A 12,959-nucleotide genomic window follows, 5' to 3' on the forward strand; every position below is an offset into this window, starting at 1 on the left:
CTTTCTGTACAGCGCCTAGCGCCATGGGGCTGAGACCGCTAATGAATCTCAGTGGTGCCCCTCATGGCTGGAAGGGGACTGGCTCGCACCCTCCAAGCATTTTTCTGCTTTATTCCCTGGCCTGGGCTCTACGAAGCCCAGCATGAACACGCCTGGCTGGGGCGCCCCTTCGTGCGCTGCCTCATCGGTGCAGCTGGGTGCTGGGAACACTGCGAGATGTGTCTGACAAGGTCTAGGGAGCCCTGCTGAGAGGGGGTCTCCATTGTACCAGGCCCAGCACAATGGATTCTCCCCCCTCTACAGAGCTGGCCATCTAAATAGGCTTCCTTGGGGAGCTTGCTTGGTACTCGGGTGAGCTGGGCTGCCTTCACGGCAACATACGTTGGCAGGAGTAGGACCTACCGGAAGGGACTGGTTGGGCCAGCTTGGGCACTGCACACTGGCCGTTATGTGCAGAATCTGCTGGCACCTTCTGAGAACAATTGTGGCCCTGAATTTCTGGGCTGCAAACAGGCTTTGGACATGTGGCACCAGGTAAGCGCTTTAAGGTGGGTGCCTCCGAGAGCCCAGGATCAGCGCAGTGCTGCTGCCGAGGTCTTGCCGCTCCCGGAAGGGCAGTGAACGCTCATGGATGAGGAAGGAAAAGCCCAGGGGGCCCTGGTGCGTGGCTCCTTTGGGCAGAGGGCAGCCCTGGGCCGGGCACCGAGCTTTGCTGTCCCGGGGAGAAGCTCTGTGCTAAGTGAAAGTCTGCAGGCTGAGCAGCTGAATTCCTCCTTTCCCAGCCTTCGAAGCGTTCTGTTCACAGGTGGGTGGGTCTCAGCAGGTTGAGGGGTGTGTGGGGTGCCCAAGCCCCACCTTGCAGAGGCTGGGTCAATCAGCATACACAGGCCTTCAGCCTAAGGCTTGGCTCTGGGGACAATTCATTGGGTGCTACAGCTAGATTGATTCGGAGAGGTTTAAATAGATCCAGTGGGACTTTGCAATAAAAATGCAGCCTGGCACCATTCACCGGGTCTAAGCTGCTGAACACCTTGACTAATATTTACATCCATCCGCCCTTCCCTTCCCGTTCTGCCTTATCTCCTCCCTGCTGCGTTTGCCTTTCCTCCGAGTTCCTTCCCATGACGCTGTTTGTCCTCCCACAATGCAATGCAAGTCTACCTGGTTCAGGGAAAGGTTCTCTCTCTCCCAGAGCTGGTGGGGGGCTGGGAGCATGATAGAGGGGAAAGGCTTGGTCATGATTATGCACCCTGCCAGCCTCTCTTGCAGTGGCACTAAAATACCAGGAGAGCGGCACGTAGTCATCTCTCCTGGGACAATGCTGCGGCCCTGCACAGAGGAGTAAAAAGCCTTTAACAGAGGCACAAGCTTTAATGAAAACCTTTACTGCTAACTAGGCGGAGTTCGGAATGGCCCAAGAACAGGAAAGCCAGGCAGCTCGTGGGGGTGGGGAGCTGTAACCCTGGCTCAATTTGAAGGCTGGGGGTGCCAAGAAGGGGGAAAACACAAATTTACATTATGGAGCATTTTAATCTAATAATTGCCAAGGGGTTTCATGCTCTAGGACAGTGATTCTCAAACTGTTGTACTGGTGACCCCTTTCACACAGCAAGCCTCTGAGTGCCACCCCCCGATAAATTAAAAACACTTGTTTATCTAACACCATTATCAATGCTGGAGGCAAAGCGGGGTTTGAGGTGGAGGCTAACAGCTCGCGACCCCTCGAGGGGTCCCAGCCCCAGTTTGAGAACCCCTGCGCTGAGATGTCTCAGGAGCAGGGGAGGTGAAAAGGATTCCCCTTTGCATTGCCAGGATTAGAACAGGGCACTGGTAACAAAAGGCTTGCCACAGATGTCCGGGTTGTGAAATCTCAACATTCTGTATCCATTAAAAAAGCTGCAGGAAATGGGATTATGGTCCAGGTGGGCTGGGGCGTGTCTCTTACTGCAGCTGCTCCATCCCACTGCACAGAACACTTGGGAAGGCTCTACCTAGTTCTTCAAGGCTTTGTCCGTGTGGATGGTCCATAAGTGATGTGTACGAGTCACATACAGACCATAAGTGGGATCCACATGGACAAAACATTTTAAAAGCATCACAGTTCCCATAAGGTAAGAAACCTTCTGTTTCTGGCTACCCGCCCCCTCAAGATCCATAGCTACAGACTGGGAGACATTTAGAAATTCATAGTGTCCATGTCCAGCAAGATGCATGGCCTGGTAACGTGCTTCCAGCTGGGTACGGTGTTGTAGAGCAGGAGGTTCAGGGGGCTCGTGTGGAGCACTGGTGACACCTAGTGGCCTAGTGAGGTCAGTTGGAACTGTGCAACACTGACTCGGTGTGTGGTTCAATTGTGTGTGTCCAGCAATCACCGACTGTTTCAGCTGCAGCTTCTTGAAGAGGTGGCTGTGCTCAAGGAACTCCAATAGGACACTGCACCAGCAGGAGGGACCACATGGGTCTTAATCCCAGGCTTGGTTTCTTTCCCTGTAGTGGGTTGGCTGCATAGAAGACCTTCTGAAAACCTGTTTTGGGAAGGGGAGGAAGAGGCAGAGCTGCTGATCAGGACAGCAGTGACTAAGCTAGCTCCTTTTAGACCTCTGATCAGAATCGTCACTATGGGCCAGATTCAGCGCTGGCCTAAACTGGTGCAACTCCACTGAGTGGGGCTGCTTTTGGCCCTGTGTTTATAGAGACTGTAGTTGGGAGGTTATCTGAGGAGATACAGGCTGTAGGTACAGTAATCCAGCATACCCTTGTGATGGCCTGGACTTTCCCCCAGGCAAGTTCCCTGTGGAGGGATGATTGTTTGTATTCCAGTAGTACCCAGAGGACCTATTGTGCTGGGAGCTGTACAAACAGATGGTGTCCCTGCCCCAGACACTGAATGGTTGCCAGGAGCTGAAGCCACTGGGTACTCCTGGAACAGTGAAGCTGAAGGGGTGTGAAACAGTAACTGAAAACCCGGCCTCGGGAAGATGAACTGGCAGAAATTCACAAACAAGCCTTCCTTTTTTTTTTTTTTTTTTTTTAATTTATTTACGAACATTATCTTTGAGGGACAACAGCATCTCTCTGGCGCTCATCTCTGTACATGCAACTGTAGAAAATAACATTTGTATCACTTTGTCTCTGTCTGCAGGAAGTTGTACAGCGAAAGGACAGCAGTGTCACGGCAGAGCGCTGGCATCGGCAGCACCAGCACTGCCAAACAATATGTACACAAACTACATTGTAAAAAAAAATGACATTGTTACATTACAGACAACGCAATCTTGCCGCTGTTTGACCCCACATACTACGCAAGTTGGACTAGTACAAATAGAAGGGTGTGAATTGACCTGTGAGATATTTACATTTATATACAGTCTCATAGAAGCATTACAAGGAGGGAAATTTACACGGTTGAGACTTGAATCCACGGAGCACAGGTGTCAAAGATAATACAATGCTTTTGCTATTGTTGCTTTAAATTGCTGATTAAAGGTCTCTCCATGCTTATACAGATTAACTGATGGTTATTTAACAGAAAGAACTGGGCTTGAAATTAATAAAAAAAAGAAGTGTTATTTGTGGCCATATTCCTGTGTTCTAGAGAACGAAAACCATTCCTGTACCCTCCCCACAGAGCAGGAGAATTGGCTGGCCAGCAATTCCCCTCCACTTGCTTGGAAAGCGTGTGCTGCAATTTAGCTGGCAATACCAGTGGAGAAAACCAGCCACTGCATCAGGCAGAGCCTAGCCCTGACAGGAAGAGAAAAGCAGCAGAAGGGCTCAAATGCTGGAAACAAAGGACTCAATGTTTAAATAAAAAACACATTCCGAATACATCCAGGGGTGCTACAAATCCTGACCCTCTGTAGGCCATCGATACATTCCCCAGCACAGAGCAGCCGCCTCCTGCATTGTACCAGTCACCGGGAATACCCCCCGACAGGTTTGTGCCCAGCACAGGCAGAGAGAAAGCTCCCGTTGACACACCACAGCAGCATGGCGAGATGGCGCTGAGCACCCACGCTGTACACGGCCGGGAACAGCCTGTCCATGTCACCGTACAGCCTTAGGAAGGGAGCTAGGGATTTTATTTCTTAAGTCACCAACTCAATGTAGTCAGAAGAAACTAGTTGCTGTGACCGATCACTCGCCTCATTAGCTTTGCATGCAATAAGCCTCACTCCTCACTGGGGTAAGCCTAGAGAAGCCAGTGTGGTTACACCAGCCAAGAATCTGGCCCTGTCTTTCCAACTCTCCAAAACAATCCCAGCGTGTGATGTGACGCCGTGAATTGGAATCCCAGCCCCCAACAGGCCGAGGGTGCTAATTCAACAAGTTAGTGGGGAAAATCACCTTACAGGAATGTGCTTCAACTGGCTTTTCTGAAGCAGCCTGGAGGAAAGCGGTGATCCGGCAGGCTGCAAGGCTGTGTGGTTCCCAGCTCAAGTAATCAGGTCACTCCATAACAGCAGCTGTTTAAAAAGCCAGTGGGTGACAGAGTGAGAATTTGAATGGAGAGTGCTGAGCAAGGGGAAATGCCCAATTTGGCAGCTTCTCTGACTCCCTAGGTGCCAGAACTGCTGCCACTGCTGCCCCTCCTCCACTGGGATCAAGCACGGCTTTGGCTTCTCCACTAGCTAAACGTGAGACTGATTCCACTGCGGACTTCCCCCTGCTCCAGCCCTGTCTCTTCCCCCTCCTGCTGCTCTCGGCCCTACCCTGCTGTGTTACCTGGGTGAGCAGCCCAGGTCCCAAAGCACCGGGCGAGCCTTGGCTTCAGACTCCACAGCTTTGTCATCTCGGCTGCTCACCCCAAAATGCACAGTAGGGGGAAAAGGACGGGGGAGCGGAGCGGCAAGGTGAAGCCAAGACTGGAGGCAGCCCTCACATTGAATTACTCAGGGCTCCTCCCCTGCTCCCACAGCAGCTCAGGCACCAGGAGAGGAGGGGAAGCTGAACAGGAATTTAAATGGTGTCTGAATTGGACTTTACCTAGCACATGCACCTGGCAACATTTAAAAACCGCCTCAACATAACCAAGTGACAGGCCACCAGGTGCATGGGTGTCTGTCCAGGACCCCCCGTCAGGGCACGAGGTGCAGCACACTCAGGGTACCTATATTTTGACACCCCAGCCCCCCGCTGTGCTAGTGCCCATGTTTCCTGTTCATTTCACGCAGGACTGTGTGAGCCAGTGTGTTTTAGCAGTATCTTGCCTGGGTCACTTTCACACTGCAGACGGAAAGAGTCCAGTTGTTGCAGTTGCAAAGGGAGCAGGGCTGGCTGGCTGACTGACATGCCCAGACAGGATGGAGTGAGCTGGCCCATGGGTGTGAGCAAGGACCAGAGGGCATGGAAGAGGCACTTTGCATCTGCCTCCAGCCATGTCCTGTATGTCTGTGCTTGGGTACAAACATCGCCAGCTGCATTAAGTCCAGTTTCCATTATTACTCCACTGACAGCCACACATTCAACAAATACCATCCTCTCTGGAACCGTCCGTGGTGCCACCACCCAGCATAAGTTACAATTTCACTCGGCTCCCTACTGACCGGGGCTGTCCAAACCAGACAATGCAGTGCGCCCCCCAGCTGAGCTGGAGCCAGAGGACAATCTTTCCTTAAATAATACACAACTAGAAACACCCCCATGCCCCAGAGGGCTTAATTCTGAGCAATCTCCCCCCAGCCTTTCCAGGGACAACCCCTCCTCGCTGTGGCTGGCTGAGTGGTACCAAAGGTGGTTTTTGAGCACACAAGCGAGGAACGCCTCCTGCCAGGCTCGGGCTCCTCAACGAAGAGCTTTTGCTCTCTCAAGACCAGAGACAGACAGCTGGCTTCTGCGAGGGTGCAACACCCCAAACACCAGGAACAAGCCGCAGAACAGGACGGGCTGGAATCTGCGTTCCCAGTGCCGTGGTGAAGGTGGCCTCCAGACAGGCGGTGGGACGCAGGGGTGTGTCCCTTCTCTCCCCCCACCTGATCAGCTAGTCTGCATCAAGCACACTTTAGTCCTGACTAACCCGGAACAGCAGTTCATTCCGACTGCCACGTGACAAATAGCCAAATCCGTCTCTTTCTCAGAAGTGCCCTGAAGCCCTGCCTGCCAACACCGTAAGAAAACGCTCAAGGAGGATGTGTGCATCGCCCTGCACAGTACGTCCCCTGCTGACCACATCTAACTGAATCCTCAGAGCAAGGGCTAACAGATCCACACAGCACCCCTGGACGACTGGACACTGCTGCAGCGCTGGGCCAATGGAACTGGATTCAATAACAGCTAGGCCCCAGCATGCGTATTAATGCCTCAGACACCTGCCAGGGTATTCAGCACACCCTGAAAACTGAGGCAGAAAGGATCCCACAAGCGAAGTGGTGCTGGGTGCCCAATGGCTGCAGCCTTGCAGGGGCCCCAGAGCATCTTTCGGCCCCAGCTCACCCTCACGGTTACCTTCCCAGCTGTGGTGGTTTATTTCCATACAACTTATAGAGCAACTGGCTTCTTTATCCAGAAGTCACAATACTAACAGCGCACTAGAATGGCTGGTCACAATGAAGAAATGGCTACAAGCGCCACCTGACTGCTAGGCTGCCTCGCCTTCCCTAGGCCATGTGGCTCTGAATCACTGGCTCCCCAGATTACAGCAGCTCAGGCTGAGAAAATGGGTAAATTGTCTCTCTCTCAGCCCAAACGTGCAAGTAACATCTTCTAAATTCCTCTAGGCCCCAAGCTAGCATGTGTCAGGGTGGGATCCCCCCTTCTTCCTCCCCTGTCCCCACCCCCCAAGTAATCCTCGTTAAATCTGACACACAGCTTCCGAATCTGTGCAGGTGGTCTCATACTCCACTAAACTCAAAAGGGCAGGGGGAAAAGGAAAAAAACTAGACTGTGTTAAAAGAAGAAGTCAACGCTTGGAGATCTCCACAACACGGATTGCAGACTGAGTGAGTTTGCAAGGCCTGAATCTCAGGAGACAGGTTTGAAATACTGAACACTGCACACCATTTTGGCCCTTATTTTTTTCCTTGAGAGGGAAAGTGCTGCCTAGGGTGAACTATACATACAAAGATAATTTTAATTAATTTATTTATTTCTTTACACATAACTGAAAGTGATGTTACAGTACATAAGTTATTTACAACTGTGCAGTAATGTGTTGCAAAATAAATTATCTAGAAGGCAGCAAAAGTACATTGTTAATGTATATAAAAACTGTACAGCATTTATGGGATACAATTTTCTTTATATGAGTATTGGCTCTGTAGTGTTTTCAAGTTATGTTCTCAGAAAGAGAAACGAAATGCCCAAGATTAAAGGAAAAAAATATATATAAACCACATGGATTTTACTCCATTAAAAACATGATCGGCAAAGTCCTTGCTCTCCGGCCCCCTTTTCGCGGTAGACACTCACCGTACTAGTCACGTGCGCATAACGTGCCAGGGGCCTCCTCACTCATCCCAACGTGGGGACGACTCGGAAGGCGTCCGGGGTCCGGAGCTGCAGCCGTTTGCGCCTCCAGAACCGCAGCTGGGAAAGCGGGATGCTTTCTTTTAGTTTTGCTTTTAATTTGTGCCGTAACCAGGATGGAACGAGAAATATAAAAAACCCACCGTCTCCTCTGCCGCTTCTCCGAGAGGAGCTCTGCGGACAAACGGAAAACAAAGAGCTTGAAATCGCCATGTTCACACGTACATGAACTGCATGGGTGCTGGCCCTGCTCAGCAGCTTCTGCAATACACGTGTCCTTGAACCTTTTCTCCTCCCTGCCTCCGTCAGTCTCTCTCCCCCTTGTCCGTTCAGACGCTCACTGCTGTGTGCAGGCTGGCTGCCCTCTGCTGCAGCAACCGGTTTGAAAGGAGATGCGTTCCCCCACTCCCGCTGCCTGGCGTAGCTGTGATCAGTCCAGAAGTGAGGGAGACGTCGTGAAGAAAGTGCAATTATTTTTCTTACTGTTTTGTTTTCTGCCGATAGATGCTTCCTCCTCCTCTGACCAGGGATTCATCAGCAAGTGGTAAGGATGAACGTGAGCTCGAGCATCCGTCCTCGGAGGGCTCCCGCCCTTGCCAGTTTTCAGGGAGAATGTCTCCTGGTTTTGTATTGTCATGCCGGCAAGAGCACAAAGTCATCGTTGACGTCAACCATCGGCACATAGAACGAGGGAACCTCGTTCACGCAGAGGGATTTATGCCCAGCTGGATCCAGCTCCTGAACCTTGAGCTGCCACTCCATTCGCTGCACCGCGTTCAAGGCAGCGGCTTCATGCTGCTGTCGCATTAGCAGGCACGTCTGCACCAGAGCCGAACGCCCAGCGGAGACGGGGGTTCATGGGAGAGAAGAGACAAGACAACAATCACTTGACTGGACTGAACAGCTGCCCTCTGGCGGCAAGGCAATGGAGCTGGACAGACATTCCCAGCCAGGGACAGACTCCACAGCAGACACTGGGTGTCCTTGGCGGAAGGAAAACAGTCTGTCGAACAGGATTTTGAGAGGGCCCCACTCCTCCAGAGGTGGTGTAAGACCTCAGAACAACAGGCCAGATCAGAACCATTTTTAGCCCTGGAGGTAGCCAGTGTGAAGTGCTGGTTGAGTGCTGCAGCTCGGCTAGTGGCTGTCACCTTTACATGGTAATACAGGCCCAACCAATGTGCAGCACTGCGACCTGCAGTCTCCACCTCTGCGGGAAAGATGAAGGAAGCAAGAGAGGAAGGGGTGGCTCACTGGTTAGGGCACTAGCCTGGTACCCGGGTTCAAGTCCCTGCTCTGTCTCTGTGACCTAGGGTAAGTGTCTGTGCCTCAGTTCCCATCTGTGAAATGGGGCAATAGCATTGCTCTGCAGCAAGCCGTGCTGTGAGGATGAATACATTACAGATTGTGCGGGGACCATGGAAATACCTTAGACAGAAAATCTCTCTAAGGGACAGACAGACAGCATGCAGAAGCTGGCTATTGCTTGGCAGCCCAAACAGCACGGAAAAGAGGAAACTGTGTGGCCTGAAGGAAGGAGCACAGGGCGGAGTCAGGAATTCTGCTGCAGCCTTACTCTGCCAGTTCCGTCTGCCTCGTTTTCCCCATCTGCCTGTCCTTGCCTAGCTCGCAGCAGGGACTGCGCTCTGCAGGGCACTGGGAATGGGTGAGTGTACTGCAAGCTGTGGCATTTAGAACTGCTCACAACGCTGTCTCCCAGGGGCTCCTTGCCCGTAGCAGAGATTTCTGGAAAGCACAACCCCCCAGGGGCCCAGCAGCAGTGACTCACGCAGGAGAGCAGGGTTTAGGGCCTTTGCACTGGGACAGCTGCCTCTGGCTCACTGTAGGAATTGCAGACTGACTGACTGGAGCAGCAGCCACTGGCACGGGAGAGACTGGAACCCTCCCCCCATTTCACCTTTCAAACGCCAAACCAAATCCCAAGCAGGTGACAGATTAGCAACATCCGCTCCGGACTCCTGGAAATGCTGCAAACCCAGTGCACTGGAATCCCCAAGGGACAGCAGGGTCACGCAGCTCTCACCTTCATTCGATCATATTTGTCATCCACATCTTGTAACCAGGAAATAAACTGGCGAGCATTGAAACGATCTCTGACGGATTTGTTTTCATCTCCCTGCACAGGGAACAGCACAAAGGGGAATTACACCGTTAAAACGTATCAATAAAATAAATACCCTATCGGACAGGTGCAAACCCCTCCACTCCCCACACACACACAAACCCACCACACTCCTGGAAGAAAGAAGAGTGGTGGCTCTGAAGTAGCCAGAAGTGCACCAGCAGGGAGGAATAATGGGCTATGCAGCTCTGTGCTGCTTTCACAGCACGTTGCTAGAGGTTTCAGCCTGAGTGGTGGATGCTATACACACAAGCCCCCTCCTTGCCTTCCCCACATGGAGCTGGAGCTGAGAATCTGTTCATACTAAACTCATTCAGTTCTTCCTTTGCGAACGGAACACCTGCAGCTCACCGAGTCCTTGAACTTGTGCCCCAGATCATAATGTCTTCTACATGGAGATTTCCATAATGTTTTTTCCTTTTTGTCCTGGGAAATGCTGAGAGGTAAATCAGATGCATGGATCAATATGCTGGATCACTAATGAATCCCACTATACTGTCTGCAGCACAGGAATCAGGTTCTGCAATGCAGCAGTGTGCTTTCTACAGAGATGACAGCTTTCTGGCAGGTTAGTGGTGCAGCTACAAAGCTTCTGGCCAGCAGGAGGTGCTAATGTAATCGCTCTATCCCACTTCAGCTAATTTTAAATTCTTATGAAGCTGAACAACAATACAGGCTGCTGAAGTCTGACTCATTTTCTATGCTAGTTCTTCTCAGCTTTCTCCAGCTCCACACTACGTGGAATCAAAGGAAAAAAGCCCATCTCTGTGGGCTGTGCAGTGCAGTTTTGCTTTTCAAAGCCAGTCTTCTCTAAGAAAGTCATTTCATAGATTTCTGTTCTCTGTGCAACACAACTGGGGATCGCGGAACAGCTGCACAGAACGTACCGAAATAAACCTCTCTCACGTGCAGATGGTTCTGCTCACAAGGAGAGGGGGCTTTGCAGCCTGCAGATAGATCAGGGGCCTTTGTTAGCTTTAAATAGGCATATAATGCTGGCTCCCGTATGTCATTCACAGACACATTTCTTTGCCCCCCACACACACACTGGACAGCTGAACTTGTGACTTGGACCCTCTGGCAAACGAGTCAGATTAGTCAACAGCAGCACATGCTGTGAGATCTCCCACATCACACCAGTGCGTGGGGGAAGGGAGTTGTAGGTACCTGGGTGGGAAGCACATTAAGGCCTCCCTACACCCACCACTCTGAAAAGCACGTCTCATGTGGGCCGCTGCACAAACGGACCTTCGAGACAGATTTAGCCACTCTTAAGATGGCCACTGACCTGATTTTCTAGAGGCATGTTATAGACCTCGGAGTCCAGCAGCATGGTGCAAGCACTGAAGGGCACTGCCTGGTTAGCAATGGTTCTTGCTGCCCGACAGTGAACTCTTAAGATCTCCTGTTCGCATGAAACAATCAGCTTCTCCTGAGGAAAAAGGAGAAAGTAACTCAGTGAGTGAGGCGTGCCCTTCGTTTCTCAGGTGAAGGAAGTTAAGCACCATTCGCCCCCGAAGGAATCCCCCAACGGCTCTCCGTTACCCGCTCTATGCTGTGCTGGAGTCGCAGCTTCCCCCTCACTGCTTCCTGCTGCTTGAAGAGTTCCTTCAGGGGTTCCGCGAGCGATGGAGGGGGGGCAATCTACAGACACACAGAAATGCACAAACCGTTACAAATGGGGACACCTGCTGGATTCGCTCTGAGCAGCATGGAGCTGTGTTCCTAATGCTGCTGCTCACCCTCTGAAATTGCTTTGGAGCTTGCTGTCCCTTTAGGAGCGGGGCCAGCGCTCTCAGCTGCTACACCGGGGCCCAGGCTTTGAGTGCAACTATACAATTATCGCCCTTAGGCTGATGATGTGTTGCCAAATCATTCAGTTGCCAGGGAGACGGAGCTCACGCCACCCAATGTACAGCTGTACCAGTGTACTAGTGGAGGAAGCCTTCTCATGCAGGTGGGAGGCAAAGGACAATCCCCAACGGCTAGCTGTGACCAGGCAGCGTGTGGGAATGCAAAACAGGGTAAGAGGTTCTGTATGCAGAGGTGTGCACGGCTCTTGCGGCTGGGGCTTCCATCGCCACATGCTTTAACCCACCCACCCACGCCTTCAGGGCGTCACAAAGACACTTTGTGAAGCGCTTTGAGGTCATCTGATGAACGAACGGCATGAGCACATGTGAAGCATGTTGGGCAGCAGAGTCCCTGCTCATGGTGGGCAGCACACAGTGAGGCGTGTCCATATTTCAACACAACTTTGGGTTTGCAGTGTGCACGGGACAACACTGATGTAGAGCAGAGTTTGGGCTGCAATCCTAGAGTCTTTTCCTGTTCACGCTATGGGCCCAATCACACACAGAGAACAGGGGGCCTTGTAGAGTAGAAAGCTAGGTGGCAGCTGTTCTTTGGGACAAACAGGTGTACTCGCCACCCATAATGCGCATGATTTCACAGCAGATAAGATGTGCATCAATTCAGGCCCTGATCCTGCATAAGAGGGATGCCGACAAACTTTTGTGCTGAGCCCCAGTGATTTCAACGGGGTGCCAGGCAGCTCATTGCAGGAGCAGGCCCTTGGTTCTCATTCCTCACGTTCCTTGTGGAATACGCTGGAGGAGAGAATTCAATTTCCCATGAACCAGGCAGAGCACTGCCAGACGTCTCCTGCCAGTTCACTTACTACTAGAACCACTGTCACATGGTAAGAATGTGGGACCACTTCCCAACAACATCCTTGGAGTGTTGTGTTTCAGGCAGGGAAACGGTTTACACTCCCCAAAGGGAGGCCCAGTGTAATATGTTATTTCAATAAAGCTTATTCTAACGAAGTGAAAGCCTCCCAACGCAGGCACTTGTACAGAATCCAGCAGTGCTCCGGGTAGAAAAGGAAGGTTCCACCAACTGCGGCATTCTCCATTAGCTGCAGCAGGACATGGAATTTCACTCGTTAGTCAAATCCAGAACGAGCTCCCCTGGAGGCTGGGAGCCAATATTTCCTCACTGGAAGTGTTAGTCTATTGGTGCATTTGCAGTGGCAAACTCCATCAGTGGAGCTGTCAGAGAAATAGCTGTTCCCATTGCCAAGGGTCACCCCATTGGCCAGCCACACATCGGAGCCTTGGTAAAAGAAAAGGCAGAAGTGAAGAGTAGCTATCTGCTGCTCAGGGCCGGCCGGAGGGAAAATGGCACTCGGGGAGAACTTGCATTTTGATGCCACTGGCCTCCATGGGCTCTCCACCCTCCCCTCATCCCCAACCCCTGCCCCCTAACCCCTACACTGTGCCTCCTGCGCCCCAACCCCTGCCCCCTCCTGAGCCCCTAACCCCTGCCCTGTGCCCCCTTCACCCCAACC

At 51.9% G+C, this 12,959-nt stretch overlaps 1 protein-coding gene across 2 annotated transcripts in view; it reads right to left on the reverse strand.

Annotated features, from left to right (window-relative positions):
- Positions 1–7,063: 7,063 nt before the first annotated feature.
- Positions 7,064–12,959, reverse strand: part of LOC112103473 (ankyrin repeat domain-containing protein 11) — a 219,070-nt gene continuing 213,174 nt past the window's right edge. For both annotated transcript variants that reach the window (XM_026663675.1, XM_024195270.2), the window contains 4 exons: positions 11,153–11,251; positions 10,896–11,039; positions 9,509–9,601; positions 7,064–8,283 (listed from right to left, as the gene is read on the reverse strand). In XM_026663675.1, coding sequence (XP_026519460.1) covers positions 8,098–8,283; positions 9,509–9,601; positions 10,896–11,039; positions 11,153–11,251 — 522 coding nt within the window. In that variant the 3' untranslated portion in view covers positions 7,064–8,097. The remainder of the gene's footprint in view (positions 8,284–9,508; positions 9,602–10,895; positions 11,040–11,152; positions 11,252–12,959) is intronic.

Source organism: Terrapene carolina, unplaced genomic scaffold (assembly GCF_002925995.2).
Source record: "Terrapene carolina triunguis isolate 2854851 unplaced genomic scaffold, T_m_triunguis-2.0 Scaffold33891, whole genome shotgun sequence".
In the NCBI taxonomy this organism is placed as follows: Eukaryota; Metazoa; Chordata; order Testudines; family Emydidae; genus Terrapene; species Terrapene triunguis.